This window comes from Myotis yumanensis, unplaced genomic scaffold (genome assembly GCF_028538775.1).
Source record: "Myotis yumanensis isolate MYYU_CA2020_CCGP unplaced genomic scaffold, mMyoYum1.0.hap1 SCAF_15, whole genome shotgun sequence".
In the NCBI taxonomy this organism is placed as follows: Eukaryota; Metazoa; Chordata; class Mammalia; order Chiroptera; family Vespertilionidae; genus Myotis; species Myotis yumanensis.
In genome coordinates this window covers 25,686,800-25,703,550 of record NW_027223766.1, presented here as the reverse complement: position 1 = coordinate 25,703,550, position 16,751 = coordinate 25,686,800, and the positions used below count along the sequence as shown (strand labels likewise).

The 16,751-nt window shown below is 40.7% G+C and overlaps 1 protein-coding gene and 1 pseudogene across 1 annotated transcript; both read right to left on the bottom strand.

Annotated features, from left to right (window-relative positions):
* Positions 1-2,158: 2,158 nt before the first annotated feature.
* Positions 2,159-2,914, bottom strand: LOC138993264 (DNA-directed RNA polymerase II subunit RPB3-like; annotated as a pseudogene).
* Positions 2,915-9,736: 6,822 nt separating this feature from the next.
* Positions 9,737-10,801, bottom strand: MOS (MOS proto-oncogene, serine/threonine kinase). The gene has a single exon (XM_070392742.1). The coding sequence runs from the start codon at positions 10,799-10,801 to the stop codon at positions 9,737-9,739; it is 1,065 nt and encodes a 354-aa protein (XP_070248843.1).
* Positions 10,802-16,751: the final 5,950 nt, after the last annotated feature.

Below are 16,751 nucleotides of genomic sequence, written 5' to 3'. Positions count from 1 at the left end.
AAAAACATATAGTTTTAGTAGAACTGTTGGTGGTAGGCTAAAAGTTCCTTGAAAACAGGAAGCATGACATATTCACTCTGTTTTCCTTGACTTTCCCAGACAGAAGAATCACTGAACACAGCCTCTCTCTCCTCGGGGGAGAGCACCCCAAGCCGCAGTCAGGAAGAGTGGGTCCCCCCCACCCTTCCCTCTGTTTGGAGACACTAACTGCCCGTCCCCTTGCTAGTATCATGGCATCTCCCCACGGGCGCTTCTGTCCCGGTTGTCCGTTAAGGACATCTTACACATTTGCAGAATCAGGGAAAAGGCGACCCAAGATGTGAGCCCCCTTGTGCCTCTTTTATTTCAATTGTTCTGATTTCAGTTGTTCATATAACCCTCCATCCTCCCCAATGGTAATTTTTCCTGAAAGGCACCTCGAAAGATCCTCTTCTTCAGTCCCAAGGGCAGCCTAGGCTACTTTCTCTTTGCCCTTACATTCTCTTCAGGAGAAATTTCTTTTCCATTGGAACAACTTCTCAGTGAAGGAGAAGCCATTATTTCCTGGTTGCCTTTTTATCTTTTTGATTAGGAGAGGTGGAGGGATGGTGGGTGATGGCCAACTATTAGCAATCCTTAGTGATTTTTTTGAAGGAAAAATACCACATGATCTCACTCATTCATGGATAATAGAGACCATTATAAACTTTTGAACAATAATAGATACAGAGGCAGAGCTGCCTCAAACAGATTGTCAAACTGCAGTGGGAAGACCAGGGAGGGTTGGGGGGCAGGAGGGAGGGGGGTAAGAGATCAACCGAAGGACTTGTATACATGCATATAAGCATAACCAATGGACATAGGACACTGGGGGGTAGGGGAGGCCAGGGGATTGTCAAGGGCGGGGGGAAAAAAAGGGACACATATGTAATACCCTTTGTAATACTTTAAGCAATAAAAATAAATAAATAAATAAATAAATAAATAAAAACAACAACAACAACAAAAACAAGTAAGATCCTGAACAGACACTCCCACTACCCTCACTGGTGTCTGAAGTTGTAAGTTCCTACTCCAGGTCCACCTCTGAGACTCTCATTAAAGAATTAAGAAACAAAACAAAACACCCAATACTTTGCTTTTAATTTTTTTTAAATTTACCTTTATTGTTGAAAGTATTACAGATGTCCCCCTTTTTACCCCCATTGATGCCCTCTACCTCGCTCCTGCCCCTTCCCAGGCCTTCACTCCACTATTGTCTATGTCCATGGGTTATGAATACTAGTATATGCATATAAGTTCTTTAATTAATCTCCCCCCCCCCCTTCCCTCTGAGATTCATCAGTCTGTTGCATGCTTCCATGTTTCTGGATCTATTTTTATTCATCAGTTTATTTTGTTCATTAGATTCCACATATAAGTGAGGTTGTGATATTTGTCTTTCTCTGACTGGCTTATTTCACCTAGCATAATGCTCTTCAGGTCCCTCCATGTTGTCTCAAAGGGTGATAGATGCTTCTTTTTTACAGCTGCATAGTATTCCATCGCGTACAGAATGGAATACAGGGTTTATTTGTGGGAGGGGAGGGGCAGCCAGGGTCTAACACTGTTCTCAAAGGGTTCTCAAATTAGGCACACTTGGGAATTTGAGTAAAGTATCAGTAGGCTGGCCCTGGGCAGGGATGGGTTTGTAGGCAGCCTGGATGAGGGTTCTAGCACTCAATCCGCACACCAGAAACCTAAGGCACAACTGTAAAAAGTCCGACTTTTGGATGGAATGTAAAAGAGCTGAAATGACCAAAAGAGGAGGGTCCAGGTCAGTGGTTGTTAACAGGGAAGCAGCACGACCGCTACAGGCAGATCAGGAAACGGGGGGAGGGAGGGCTGGGTTCTTCAGAGACTATTGCCAATTAGCAGGCAGGGCCAGGGATGCTGAATGTCCAGTAAGACTGCCCTGTTCAAATACCAGTGGCACCTCTGGTACAATCTATCTGTGACCAAGCAAGGCTGGGATGGGCACTTTCCCACTCTGCTGCCCCTCTAGTTGGTACTGCTGTCTTGCCAAGAAGTCTAAGTAACAGCTGTTCAGACCCCAGAAGCTAGAAGAGTCTGAGGAGAGACCTGAAACACAGCTCTGGCTTGAATCCCTTTTCTCGGAAGCAGGTGAGTTGCAGCTAGTTTATGTGAGGATGTCACTCTTGATATCATGGCAGAACTGGGTCTGTAAGTCACTCAGCTTCTTCAATCCAGAGGGGGCCGAGAGGACGATGGTTTCAGAGCGCAGCACTCCACCTGGTAGTAAAACCTCTCCGGCTTGTCTTTGGGGTTGTAGGGAGCCTGTGACTCGTCCTCATCCAGCTCCGAGTGCTCACTCTTTGGCCATTCCTCTGGCTTGGGGTGCACTGTGTGCCCCTGCAGTCAGGTTCCACTGAGCATGCTCCTTGCCAAAGCCCTTTGTGGCATAGGCACGAAGTCTCGAAGTCTTGCTGCTGGCCCTCTCTCAGCTTGGCAGTGAGGATGTGTCCTACGCCACATAGTCATGGAGGTCATTATCTCGGTTCTGGGAGGTCACTGGAGTGGCCCTGGGGCTGTTGGAGATGAAGTCTCAAGAGGTGACACGAGGAGTGTGATCTTCATTGCACCACACGTGGAGAACGAACTTCACTGAGCATTCAGGGCAGAACTCTTCACGCGTACAGTCCCAGGAGTGCTGCAGCCTGTCCGTAGTTTCCACACTAGTGAGGGGGATGGATCCAAGCCTGTGAATGATGAACGCATCATGAAGGAACTTGTCATCAATGGCTATTATGGGTACTTCAGTGATGAAGACCTGAATAGAACTGGCCAACTCTAGGTCCTCATTCTTAATGATGAACTTGACACTCCCCTCAGTGAGTTCTGTGAGCCCCACGGTGGGCTGGTTGGCACATGGCATTGCACCCAAAAACCCATCTCTCTTTAAAATTGAATTTTTATGGGCGAAGAGGAATCGATAAAACAGGGAGAGTGGGGAGAATACAAATAAAGTAAATCTAAAAGTAGCCCTCAATTCTAATAAAAGCCAATACTGGATAGTGGACCTGTTTAAAAGAGAGAGAGAGAGAGAGAGAGAGAGAGAGAGAGAGAGAGAGAGAGAGAGAGAGATAGCCCTAGCCGGTTTGGTTCAGTGGATAGAGCTTCACCCTGCAGACTGAAGGGTCCCGGGTTCAATTCCAGTGAAGTGCACATGCCTGGGTTGTGGGCTTAATCCCCAGAAGGGGGCATGCAGGAAACAGCTTATCAACGAGTCTCACTGATATTTCTATCTCTCTTTCCCTCTTCCTTCCTCTCTGAAATCAATAAAAATACATTTTTAAAAAATAGAAAAATAAACCATTGAATGTCTCTCCATCATTTTCCTCTCCTAACACCCTACTGGAGATACTGATGAGTAACAGAATGGCCAAAACAAGGACAGCAAAAAAGCCAGAAGAGAAGATCCTGAAACAATTGTATACTCAACCCTGAATTCAATGGACTCTATCACAGAAACAGGATTATCCTAGTGATGGGTTATTCTAGCTGAAATTACAATAGCAGGACACTCTGAAATGATTATGGAAAGATACACTCCATAATTACACTCCAGTGGACAATGATAGTTGTATGATTTCCCCATAATAGACCAGCATGACCCTCATCACAACATTCATTGGGAGGGAAAACAGGTTGTTTTTCTGACTTAAAAAAAAAAAAAGAACTTATTCTTCAGATTGTGGCAGAATCTAAATTTCTTAAGGACTTAGAGATTACTTAATGTTTGACAAATGTTTGGTCAGACTAACTGTACAATGTGTTCTAATATGATTCACCATTCCTTAAAGGGGGAAAATCTACTTCCAGTTCTGAAGTCAGGGAATTCTGTAACTTGATTCCTCTGTAAGGGGACTTGCTTCTGGCATTCGCTGCTATTATTCTGTCAAATTTTGTTCTCCTTTCCCTTTAAATTTTTTCTGGCTGCGCTCTATTATTCCACAGACCTTTAGGTTTCCCCTCTTTGTAATTTGATGCCCTATTCAGCAGTGTTCAGGAAGCTGTCTTGCTTTAGTTTAGTCCTTCTCGGCTGCTTCTGCTTCCCTTAGCTGAATGGGTAGCTTGTTGCCTCTTTTAGGCTTTTTCTCTTTTGAGGGAGCCTGTACTGTTTTATTGCTCTATTTTAAAGAAAGCATGGATTTCACATAGGGAGTTGGCTCACATGTATCAAAATAATAAAAAAAAGAATATTTACTTGAATCACTTTGATATTATTTCTTAAAATTCATTTCATAGAAAAAGCACATTTAAATATATCCTGAGACCCACCACACACTCATTTTCGTCTTTTTGTTTTTTAATTTAGTTTTTATAATTTATATGTGAGCAGCAGTTAAAGGGTCAAATAGTGGCACTAGAATCATTGCCCCCCAAAAGCCTCGAGGATGCCACACCAACTCTTGGAGTCTTGCAACCACTTTCAACTCCCTTTTGCTATTAATTTTGGTGACTAAATAGGTATTATCTATTGACTTTTCTCTTTGGAAGATTAGAATTTAGTTTTATTTCACTTCTATCCTCCGTACCTATAGTCACAATTCCTCTCCATTCATCCTTCCATCATTGTTATGTTATTCCTTTGGTTAGATCAACATACAGTGTTGCTTTATTATAGCTATTATACAAGGCTAATTGAACTGAACCATTTGTTACACAATATTTGCTTTTCTTGTCTTGCCCAACTTTTTGTGTCCCCTAAAGTTAATAACATTTGTTTCATTCTCTTTGTTTAGTCTGTATTCATCATAGTTTATCCCATACTCTCCTCACACTGTGGAATATTATTTCAATCCATTAAAACACAGGTATTCATTAGTTTTGTCTTCTCTGAGTCATCAGACCTGCACAATTGACAGCTTGTTATCTTCAACCATCATGGTCCTTGGAGATTCCCTTTGCCTCGCTCTTTCCTGGATATTCTGTTTTCTTCTTTTCTGGTTTATTCACTTGCTTTAGTAGAATACCTCCTCAAGTAGTTTTGTGAGAAAGGGTGCATAGTAGTAAATTTTTGAGACCTTGCCTGTCTCAAAAGGTCTTTAGCCAACATGTACACTCAATTAATAATTTGGCTGAGAATAGGATTCTAAGTTAGAAATGATTTTCCCTCAGAATTTTGGAAATGGTCATCTCTATTGTCTTCTAGGATCCTTATCTTTTATATGTGGTCTTGTTTGTTTGTTTTTTTTAATTTTTGGAAGCTTTTAGGGTTTTTTCATTGCCCCTAATGTTCTAAATTTTTGGTAATGTGCCTTGTTTTTATTTGTTGTCTGGGCAATCAACACTACATCTTTTCAATCTGGAAACTTTGTTTCCTAAATTGTTTGTTGATAATTTTCTCCTATTTCCATATCTTCTATCTCTGGAACTTCTATTATTTGAATATTAGACTTTCCACACTGATCCTCCAATTGTCTTGCTTTCTTTCAATCTCTTTTACTTTTCCTCTACTTATTTTTATCCATTTTTCTAATGAATTTTTATGTATATAATTATAGTTTTAACTTCGAAAAACTCTTTACTATTTTCTGGGTTTTTTTTTTAAAAAGAATCCCCCCCTTTTTTTTTCATGTAGCCAATATCTCCTTTTATATCTCTATGAGGATAGTTAAGATTTTTTTAAATCTTCCTCTTTCATATAAAAGGTTTTCTTTGGAAATAAAATGGGCTGTATGCTGCTATTTAATAGTAGGGTTATAAAAAGCTAATTGTTAACTCTGAACATGTGGATGGCCCTTTAAGAATGAAAGCCTCACAGTAGGTTATTCTGGTGGTTTTATTACATAGAGGGTATTAGCTTGGTTGCCAGATCCTGCGAACTTAAAACAGCCAATGCTAGAACTTTTGGGCATTCTGTGGAAAAACTCAGGTTGTACCTCAGGTTCCCCTACTGCTGGCTTAAACGTTCTAGGGCATCCTGAACTTCCCAGCTTCCTAACTTTTGTTTCTATAATTTTCTCTTTCTCTTTGTCCTTGTGAATTAATGCTTTAAAAAAATTCATCTGTCACATATGGGAATTAGGGAGGACAGCTACATGAGTGTGTCTTGCCCTTTATTATTCACTGCAAGTTCCAATATTTTCCAAGACTGTCAGGAAATTTTACATTTTGGAAATGTAGCTAATATACTAATAATGAAATCAGTATTCACAAAATCTTAAATTTAGTGCTGCATGACCTCTTCAACTAGAATGTAATATCAACTCTTAAGTCTATGTCTGTGCGTTTGCTTTCTCCCACTGAATCTAGCTCGCATGATGCTCAGGGCATATTAGATGATGCAATATATGCTTGCTGAATATGTGAATACTTGGATAAGAATTATTTTATGATCAGATTTATGTGAAGGAAAGAAGTACACACTATAGCTATTTCCTTTTTTATTTTTTAAAAATATATTTTATTGATTTTTTATAGAGAGGAATAAAGAGTTAGAAACATCAATGACAGAGAAACACCAATCAGCTGCCTCCTGCACACTCCCTACTGGGGATGTGCCCGCAACCAAGGTACATGCCCTTGACCGGAATCGAACCTGGGACCCTTAAGTCTGCAGGCTGACGCTCTATCCACTGAGCCAAACCGGTTAGGGCTCCTTTTTTAAAACATTGGGCACGGCATTATATTTCTCAGTTACTTTTTCTGTTTCTCTTTGAAAATCATCCTTAATTACATTATGCTTTCAATAGTAATTTTCTTGATTTTTATACACTAGATAAAATATTGTTTAAACCTTTGAAATAATGAAGCTAAAAGTAAGGTATCCCCTGCCACTATAATAGAATGGTTAAGGACATGGGTTCTGGCCCTATCACTTATTTGTGTGACTCTGGGCAAGTTTTTAATCTCTCTAATAATAATAGTAAATATGTTAGAGTAGTTATGAGGATTTAATTTGACATCTGTGCAAAATACTTTACAGTTCCTGGTACATAATACTCAATATACTTTAGCTATGATGATAATTTTTCTGAACAGATTCTTTTTATTTGTTTGAGGCTTCTTATATATGCTTTTTTGTTGTTGTTAATCCTCATCCGAGGAATATTTTTCCATTGATTTTTTCTAGGCAGAGGGAAAGAGAGAGGGAAAGACAGAGAGAAACACTAATGTGAGAGATAGATACACATCAACTGGTTGCCTCTTGCACAAGCCCTGACCAGGGCCCTGGCCAAAGAGGAGCCTGCAACCAAGGAATGTGCCCTTGACCGGAATTGAACCTGGGACCCTTTGGTCTGTAGGCCAAACCAGCTAGGGCTTATATACTTTTTAAGGGTATTTTAAAGTTTTCCCAATAAAGATTTTGCACATTTTTAAACTTATACCTACTTTTCTTTTTAAAAGTTTTATATTTTATGTCTACTTCTATATATTTCTCTATATATCTCTATCCATCTACCTCTTAAAAACTGAGTTCACACTGATACCTATTTCATTTCAACACTCTAGGATTAATTCTAGACGTCCTCCTCTCTGTACTTATAACCCCCTTCTACAACATTTATGCAACTTAGCTCTCATTATCCTCAATATACTTATTTGTTCAACCCTCCTGTATACAACTAATATCCCTCCCACACTGGTCAAGTATTCCATTTTCTGGGTTGACTATCACCAACCACGTGGCTGTGGCTGTGTCAGAGCGAATATACTCTCCTTTTCATTGCTATTGTAAAAGGAATCCTCTTCTTTTATAAATTCTAACTGGGTTTTGTTTACATTTACATATTTGAAATCTATGGGTTTCATGTTACTTTTATATCCTGCTATCTTACTAGTATACAATCTTCTCATTGTTTAAATTATTTTTAATTAATTCTTTATACATCCTGAAAATAGAATCTGCAAGCAAAATTAGTTTTCTCTCTCTTCACAATTTTAAAACTCAAATTTCCTTCTCTTTTCTAATTTCATTGATTAATAAAATGTTAAATAGCAGTGGTAGTATGCACATTCATTCTTTTATTATTCCTGACTCAGTGGGAATGCCTCCAGTCATTCTCTATTATGATGGTGGCTGTTGGGCTGAAATGTGTGTTTGTGTGTGTTTTATACTTTTTAAACTTATTTTGAAATAATTCTAGAAATATAGAAAATTCGCAAAGATAGTACAGAGAATTCTTATATACCCTTCGCCTAGCTTTCCCTAATGTTAACAACTAACCGTGATGCAGTTATAAAAGCAAAGAGATTAACATTGGTCATGTGTGGGGTTTTTTTTAATATATATTTTATTGATTTTTTACAGAGAGGAAGGGAGAGGGATAGAGAGTTAGAAACATGGATGAGAGAGAAATATCGATCAGCTGCCTCCTGCACACTCCCACTGGGGATGTGCCTGCAACCCAGGTACATGCCCTTGACCAGAATCGAACCTGGGACCCTTGAGTCCGCAGGCCGACGCTCTATCCACTGAGCCAAACCGGTTTCGGCCATGTGTGCGTTTTTAAAAGTCCTGTTAAGGAAGTACCCATTGATTCTTCTCTTTTAGTCTCTGTTTTAAAATTGGGAATGAATGTTCAATTTTGTCAAATTTCTTCTCAGTACATATCCTTATTTTTTCTTTACACCAATTAATATGATGAATTAAGTTAATAAACTTTCTAATATTGACCCATCATTGCATATTGGAATAACTCACATGATTAGAAAATTAAATTTAAAAAATAAACTGTTGGATTTTGTTTGCTAATATTTTATTTAGGAACTTTAAATAAGATTGGTCTGTAGTTTATTTTTTTAAAGCAACTTTATCAGGCTTCTGTATAAAGGTTATTCTTAAAAATAATTTGAAAGTTTTCCTTCGAATTTAAGTAGCATCAAGATTTCCTAGTCTCTAAGGTTTGGTATAAGTTAGTGGGACTTTGGGTTTAATGTCGTATAAGGTGAGAAGGGGGAGGGATAGACAACCTCTTCTATTTCTTCTATAGAAATTGGTCTATAATAGATTTGCTATCTTCACTGGGGCCAGTTTTGGTTAAATTATAGTTTTCTAGAACACAATATATTTTCCTAGGTGTTCAAATTTATTTCTATACAGATATGCAAAGTTTTCTCTTAAAATTAAAAAAATTTCCTGTTATGTCATTATTCTCCCTTTATTAATTTTGTGTTTATGTGCTTTTATTTAAGTCAACTTGTGGTTTATCTGTTTTGTTGATTTTTGGGCAACAAACTAATAAACACACCTCAACTTGTGAATTTTATGTATGAAAGTCATCACAAACAAGAAATTTTGTTGGAGGGAACATGAAAACAATCTTTTTCAAAAAAGTTTTTACTTATTTGGTATGGGAGCAAGTAAACTATTAATATTTTAAATTTAGGTGGTGGGTATGGAGAATTTATAGAAAATTTTTAGCATTTTACAACTCAGTTCTGTTTTGGACACATTGGTTTTATCAACAACAAATCTGAATAAATGCAATACTATGGAACTTTTAAAGTGCGTCCACCTGCTGGAAAAGCAAAGCATAGACCTCTATGAAGGAATAAGGTTAGTTACTAACAGCACTAGGACCACTACCAGATTGGTAGCGCTTAGAAAAAGCATTTGAGACTAAAGGAAGCTTTAGTGACTTTATTTTCTAAAAATATGTCCTAAGAATATGATTTTTTTTCTACATCTTCACTTCTTTAAAAGTAAATAGAAACAAAGACAAACGCTTATCTTGAAACAGGTTTAGAGTCAGCCGAGGTCAGCTCTCAGGGAGCTGAGGTCAGCCAGGAGCAGCTCCGCGCTGGGCCTCCGCACGGCACTGGCCCTCCAGCAGCCCTGGATCATCTGCCCCAGCCTCCTCCCAGGGATGGAGGCCGAGAAGACAGCTGCCGAGAGCGGCGGCCGCAGGTTGTACGCCACCACCGCGTAGAGCACGTGCTGCCGCTCGCCCAGGTAAGGCACCTCCCGGGTCGTCATCTGCCAGAGAGTGATGGCGAAGGAATAGATGTCGGCTTGGGGCGTCAGGGTCTCGCCTTTGAGGAGCTCGGGGGCGCGGTGGGTGTAGGTGCCGCCCAGGTGGTAAGAAGGGGTCTGGAAGCACGGGAGATCCTCCAGCCTCTCAGAACAACCGAAGTCCCCGATTTTGCAGACGTCCCGCTCGCTGATCAGAATGTTGGCGGGCTTCAGGTCCAAGTGCACAATGCTTTGCGAGTGGAGGAAGAGCAGCCCGTTCACAATATCCAGGGCGTACCGCAGGCACTTGGACAAATTCAGCTCCCCTCCGGCACCACCGTGAGGCTCCACTTCCTCCTCCTCCTCCTCCTCTTCCTCGGGGGAGCTGGTAGCACCGTAGATGACTTGGTGTAAAGTGACATGGCCACCGAACTCCATGATGATGGCGCCTAAACTATCAAAGCCCAGAGGCGTGCGCGTGCTGGCAGCCACAACCCCCACGATGTTCTCATGGCGAAGCCTCGCTACGTTGAGCTCCGCCCAGAAGCTGCGCTGGGACGCCAGGCGGTTCTTGGTGCACCTGTTCACTTGCTTGATGGCCACGAGCACCCCGTGGTAGGTCGCCTTGTACACGGAGCCGAAGCCCCCAGCGCCCAGCCTCTGCAAGAAGCACACCTGCTCCCAGTCGATGGTGCACCAGGCCAGCCGGCGGGGCAGCCGTGGGGCCCTGGGAGGAGTGGTGCCCAGGAAGAGCTTCCCGGCCCTACCTGGGAGCTCCGAGGGGCTGCTGCAGGGCCTGGAGTCCACGGAGGGAGAAAACTCGGCCTGGAGGTAACTGCGCCGCGGGAGGGGCGAGGGCATGGCCTCTTCCAAGTGGATCCAGAGCGGCTTGGGTAAGTGAGAACCCCATCAGTCTGGGAGCACGACTGACCGCCTGCCTGCTCCCTCGCCCCGCCTCAGGGTTTTTCTCCTCTTCCTTCATTGTCCCATTGAGCCGCATCTGTGCGGTTACTCAGCAAGGGTGTCTATCAGATGGGGAAAACCATCTGAACGAAGCACAACAGTATCTTCCAGGTGAAGGCATTTCCCTTCAGCACTTACAGTGAATTCTGACAAGCAGCTCTCAGATAAACAGCACCCCTCTTTTACACTATTTCTTAATTGTATTAAAATGGCTCCCACCCCCCCCACCCCCCAAGTCTCATCCTCTACACATTATCAGCAATCAGACTGAAAAGGCCACAGCAGTACGATTTCACACTTTGCAGGCTATAATGATGGTCAGTGTTGCTCTCCAGCTGCATTAAGTCACTTCCAGCACTTATTGGCAGAAAGGATTGAAATATGAACAGCTGACATTTGTTTATCTGATTACAGGGATAACTAGGTGCAACCTATACATGTGGGTAAAAAAACAACAGCGTAACCTTAAAGTAGTGGATCCAAATAGAATCACTGATACAGGCCAAAACATGCACCTCCTAGTTCATCACGGGAAAGAAAATTTCTCTGACACCCCATTCAGCTTACAGAGCAAATTAGCAAGACTCCTTAGCAACATATCGACTTCCTAGCAATCCTGTTCCCTGGCAGTTCAGCCCACCCAGTAAGCATGCTTGCAAGAGAGATTCTAGGCTCCACAGCAAATGAGTTGCAGAAGTCTTGAAACAGCTGTTGGGAGAGGAAAAAAGAACAAAAAATGATTCAGAGCCATGATCAGAGCTTCAAAAAATAATAAATATGAGAGAATCCTGGGAGAGGAAAATATCTGAAGAAATAAAATTGACACAGAATCGCTAGTGCCTGCATATAATGTGGGAAACTAGGATGTTGAAATGAAATTCAGGGTCTTGCTGTCCAGCCATAAATTTTTCCTTTCTAATTGTTACAAAAACAAAACAAAACAAAAAAACAACAACAAACTAATTTTTATTCCATATCTTTGGAAAAATGACCAACAACATTATCCCGTTCATTAAAAAACAGGTTAATGTTAGAATCTACATTTTAAAAAAATTCAAATGGTAAATTTTATTTTGAATTTTTGTACTTAGAGCATATAGGTGATATGTAACCACATTTTTATGATAATAGGTCTATGCTTCTGAAATATATTGGTTTTAAAAGATATATTAATACACAAGGCCTTTTGAAGTCTGTTGAGCCCTAGGATGGGATTCCTATTTTATACCATCTGTCTGCCTTAGTATGTGATAGTGTGTGTGATATTTAACCTGTTTAAGCCTCACTCTTTTCATTTAAGAAATTAGGATAATCATTATTAAAGTAAACTTTTATTTGGAATAAAAGTTGGGGAGCCCTGTCCAGATTAATAATAGCACAAATCTAAAATATGCAAACTATTTTAGTAGAAATATTTTAGTAGAAATGGCAGTTAAATGAAGTTGTATCAAACCTGATATATAACAGGATGACAGTAAATAGAGTAAAATAAGAAAGCAATAAAATTATATTCTGTCATAAGTACATATTACAAAATTTATTCAATAGTCATCACATAGTTAGGATTATAATTTAGGGCTCTGAACCTGTTCTGTGGTATTAGGAGTGTTGTGGATATTAGCTGAATAAGAGCAAAAGAATACCTTAACCTCTTTGGTATTACACATAAGGCAAAATGGTGTGATTGTTGTCATATAAGTTATTTTTAAGATATTAGCATAAATAATTCATTTTTCAAAGTTTGATTTTATTATTTACATAGAATATAAGGTATTAATGAAAATGTGGTACTCTCTACATTCACACCCCCCTACCCCCAACATCATCTGTCTGGCTTATTTCACTTATCATAATAGTCTCCAGGTCCATCCATGCTGTAGCAAAAGGTAAGATTTCCTTCTTTATTATGGCTGAGTAGTATTCCATTGTGTAAATGTACCACAGCTTTTTTACCCATTCATCTACTGATGGGCACTTGGGCTGCTTCCAAGTCTTGGCTCTTGTAAATAATGATGCAACGAACATAGTGGTGCATGTATTCTTTCAAATTAGTGTTTTGGGTTTCTTTGGATATATTCCCAGAAGTGGAATTGCTGGGTCACTCAATTAAAAAGGAAAAAGAAAGAAACTAAGAAACTAAGATAACAAACAAACAATAAGAATTATCATCTGCCAATCTGCACAGGAGTATTTGAGTATGCGTTTTAAAACAGTCTTTGGGGCAAGATGGCCTGAGTTTCTTACTGTCCCTCAGTTTTCTCATCTGCTAAAATAACTGAAGAAAATATGCCTACATCAGGATTGTTGTCGGGATGAACAGAATTCCAAATACTGAGATCAGGGTTAAGTAATACCTAAATGCTAATTATTGATGAAACTCATTAAAAAAACAATGTATATGGGTTTAAACCAAGAAGAAACAGAGTTGTTAGAAAGTATTGGTTTAAACGTGTACTCTACCACGGCTGAGGCAACAACGCACTTTATTATAAGCTAAACCAATTTGAAGTTTGAGTATTTTCTTCCTGCACTTAATTTTTGAGGTTAAAAGATGTAAGAGCATGTTGCCGTATTGTTACATGCTAAAAATGCGGAGGGTTAACACTAATCTGATTAATTGTAATAACCTTGTCACCCCCAAAGAACAGCAAAAAATGAAAAGTTTTTGATCACAGGGTAGGCAGTCTAGCCTCGAACTGCCACTGAAACAAAGGAGAGAAAGGGCCTGTGTGCACCTACTGAGGAGCAAAGGGCTCTCTGGCTCTTAGAGTCAAGGCTTTACGATTTCTTCCTGCTCTTTCATTGGCAGCATGACTACTGACAGTCACCTCAGTACCAGGCAAACAGCGGCATTGACCACAAGCTGTGACAACAGATATCAGGATCAATAGCTCATGGAATGTGATTCCATGCTCACCATGAACTCACTCGGAGGTTCGGGAGCACTGGTTGTGGGAGGGAGTCCCCCTGGCGCGGAGGCTGGCGGATTACGCAAAGGGCCTCAGCGCTACTCGCCACGCCCTGCGCCCGGGATCCAGGGCCGCGGATTAGGGGGAGCTTTCCCTGCCCGCGTCCCCAAATTACTGGAGTTGAGTGGCTTCTGGTCAGGCAGCCGGACCAACGACGTCGCCGCCTCCCCTGCACGACGCAGGGCTCCCCAGGCCTCTGGCCGCGGAGTGTGTATGCATCTCTCTCCTGGGGAACCGTGGCGCCGTGGCGGGGTGTGGGCCATCTGTTTCGGGGGCGCCTAGAAGCACGTGGCGGAGGCTGGCACCCTAGTAGGCGATGTGCTAAGGCCAACTGTGCGCCAAACTGCTGTTTCCTTGCCCTTATACGTACACAGCATTTTATCTTCCTTTCATTTCAATTCAGAATCATCACGTAAGCTTTTGGAAGACATTTTAAAATGCCTTTAAAGTCAGTGTCATTACAACAATCCAAGGGCCACCTCGGCTGCTACCCCGCGGGAGCGCGAGCGCCACCCAGGGGCCGTTTCCCAGTGCTCTCGGGTTTCACCCCAATTTCAGAAAGTTAAAATGTGAGGGAATGCGCCAATTGGAGTCTTTGAAGTGTTTTATCACTATTTACAAGGTCAAAAATTCACATTTGCTTTTTTTAAAATAAAAAAGTTAAGATATAGCCCTAACCGGTTTGGCTCAGTGGATAGAGCATCGGCCTGAGGACTCAAGGGTCCCAGGTTGGATTCCGGTCAAGGGCATGTACCTTGGTTGCGGGCACATTCCCAGGAGGGAGTGTGCAGGAGGCAGCTGATCGATGTTTCTCTCTCATCCATGTTTCTAACTCTCTATCCCTCTCCATTCCTCTCTGTAAAAAATCAATAAAATATATATTTTTTAAAAAGAACGTCCTCAAAAAAATAAAATAAAAAGCTAAGATATAAATGAATACATGTATTTTACTAAGATATGAAGATCACAGAGTCCAACTTGAAAAACATTTTTTTTTACTTAAGTAGTGTTTTACTGCTGATACTAATCTGAAATTTGAATTTTATATTTGGCAATATATAATATACTTGCTTCCATGTCAGTACAGCTACTTTTGTTTTTGTAAGATAATATGGTCAGGGGCAGATCCAAGTTTTGTGGGGCCTAAAATTTCACAAATTAGGAGACCCTCTTTAGGAAAACGATGGAAAAATTAGGTATAGAGGTTTTGCCCCTTCCTTGGCCTCAGCTCATCTTCCATGCTCACCATGAATCGATCTGGTTGGCGTGGTGATTTAACTGGTTTTCCTTTAGATGTTTCAGGATAGCATAATCCCAGGGTCCATAAAAGGGAAATTAAAATGTGGGGTTGTCTCCAGTGTATCTATTGCAGACGACCATTCACTGTAATGGCCCAGTACAATGGAGGAAAGCTGGAAATGCCTTCCTAACATGTAAACATGGTGGTGCCCATGCAGCCTGGGCAGGAAAAGTTATTTTATTGGCTGTTACAGAAAAAATATAAGGTGTGTGTGTGTGTGTGAGAGAGAGAGAGAGAGAGAGACTAGATGAAAGATTTAATATATGATTCCTACCTGAGATTAGAGGACCCTGAACTCAGCAGAGTTGGATACTGGAGTCCAAATATGGTGACTCAGGACCAGTGAGGAAAGGAAGACAGAAGCTTACAAATGTCTAGTGACTCATTCTACAGCATCCTTTGCTGAATTCAGGTTCCTGGTTACAACAAATTTTGCCGACCATACCAAATTCTTACAGAAATAAAGATCATGGTCTCAAACTTCATGACTGTCATTTACTTGTAATCTGTACACAGAAATAAGAGATAGGGAAGCATACACACACACCAGTGGCTTAACTCCCTGGTCTTCTCAGAATCTTCTAGTTTGGCTTGCTCTTTTAATCACTTCTTTTGTAGAACAACTATAAGGAATTTAATGTAGCAACTTCAGCAACTCATTACTTGGGTAACCCAGAACATTTCTGAAAATCGTTTATGTATTTGTGCAAAGGTCTTCTGTGAAACAGTGAAGTGTGTGGAAAGCGGTACCTGTATCAGATGGCAGCTGCAGGTGCTTCTGGGAGGGATGAGTAGAATCTTCATCTGAGAATTCCCTGGATCCTTAACTTAGGATACCGTGAACACTTATATGTTCTGTATAATTTTTATATCCATGGGCCAAGTAATTGGAGGCTGATTTTGGGGTTTATATATCCCAATTATCATCGACACATTTTAAAAACCAAAAAAAAAGAGAATTTGATCCCTTCCACAATTGACAGCAATTCCATATGGCCCAGCTCTCACCCATATACAATGTCCAATCATGTGACAAGATGTTATTAATAACTTGAGTCCATATTGGTCCCCACATTCAGCCCAATCCAAGGAGGAGAGGTGGCTACAGAATAATTTGTCCCAGATGACCCCATAGCAGACACTCTGTAACTTGTGTCATTTTTCTACCCAAAGGAATAGTGTTAACACATTAACAAGAGTGTTGATCCAGGTGAAGTAGAGTCACGACTCCAACTTTGAACAGCGGAAGCAGGGTCAGGGAAACCTACTAGAAGATATGAAATTACAATAAGTCTCCATTTTGGATGGCTTTAGGTTTTAGGTTGTACTGTCCCTTGTTCAATGAAAACATATCCTCTGGTGAGGATTTTTAAAAAATCTATAAGACAGATAAATCTCAAGCTACACTGATTATGGAAAAGAGAGAGTAGACACAAATCACCGAAATTGGGAGTGAACAAGGGCGTATCACTAGACCTTAAAAGGATATTAAGAAAATATTGTGAACAACTTTATGCTAAATATTTGACAACTTAAGTAAAATGGACACATCCCTTTAGAAAAAAATTACCAAAACTAA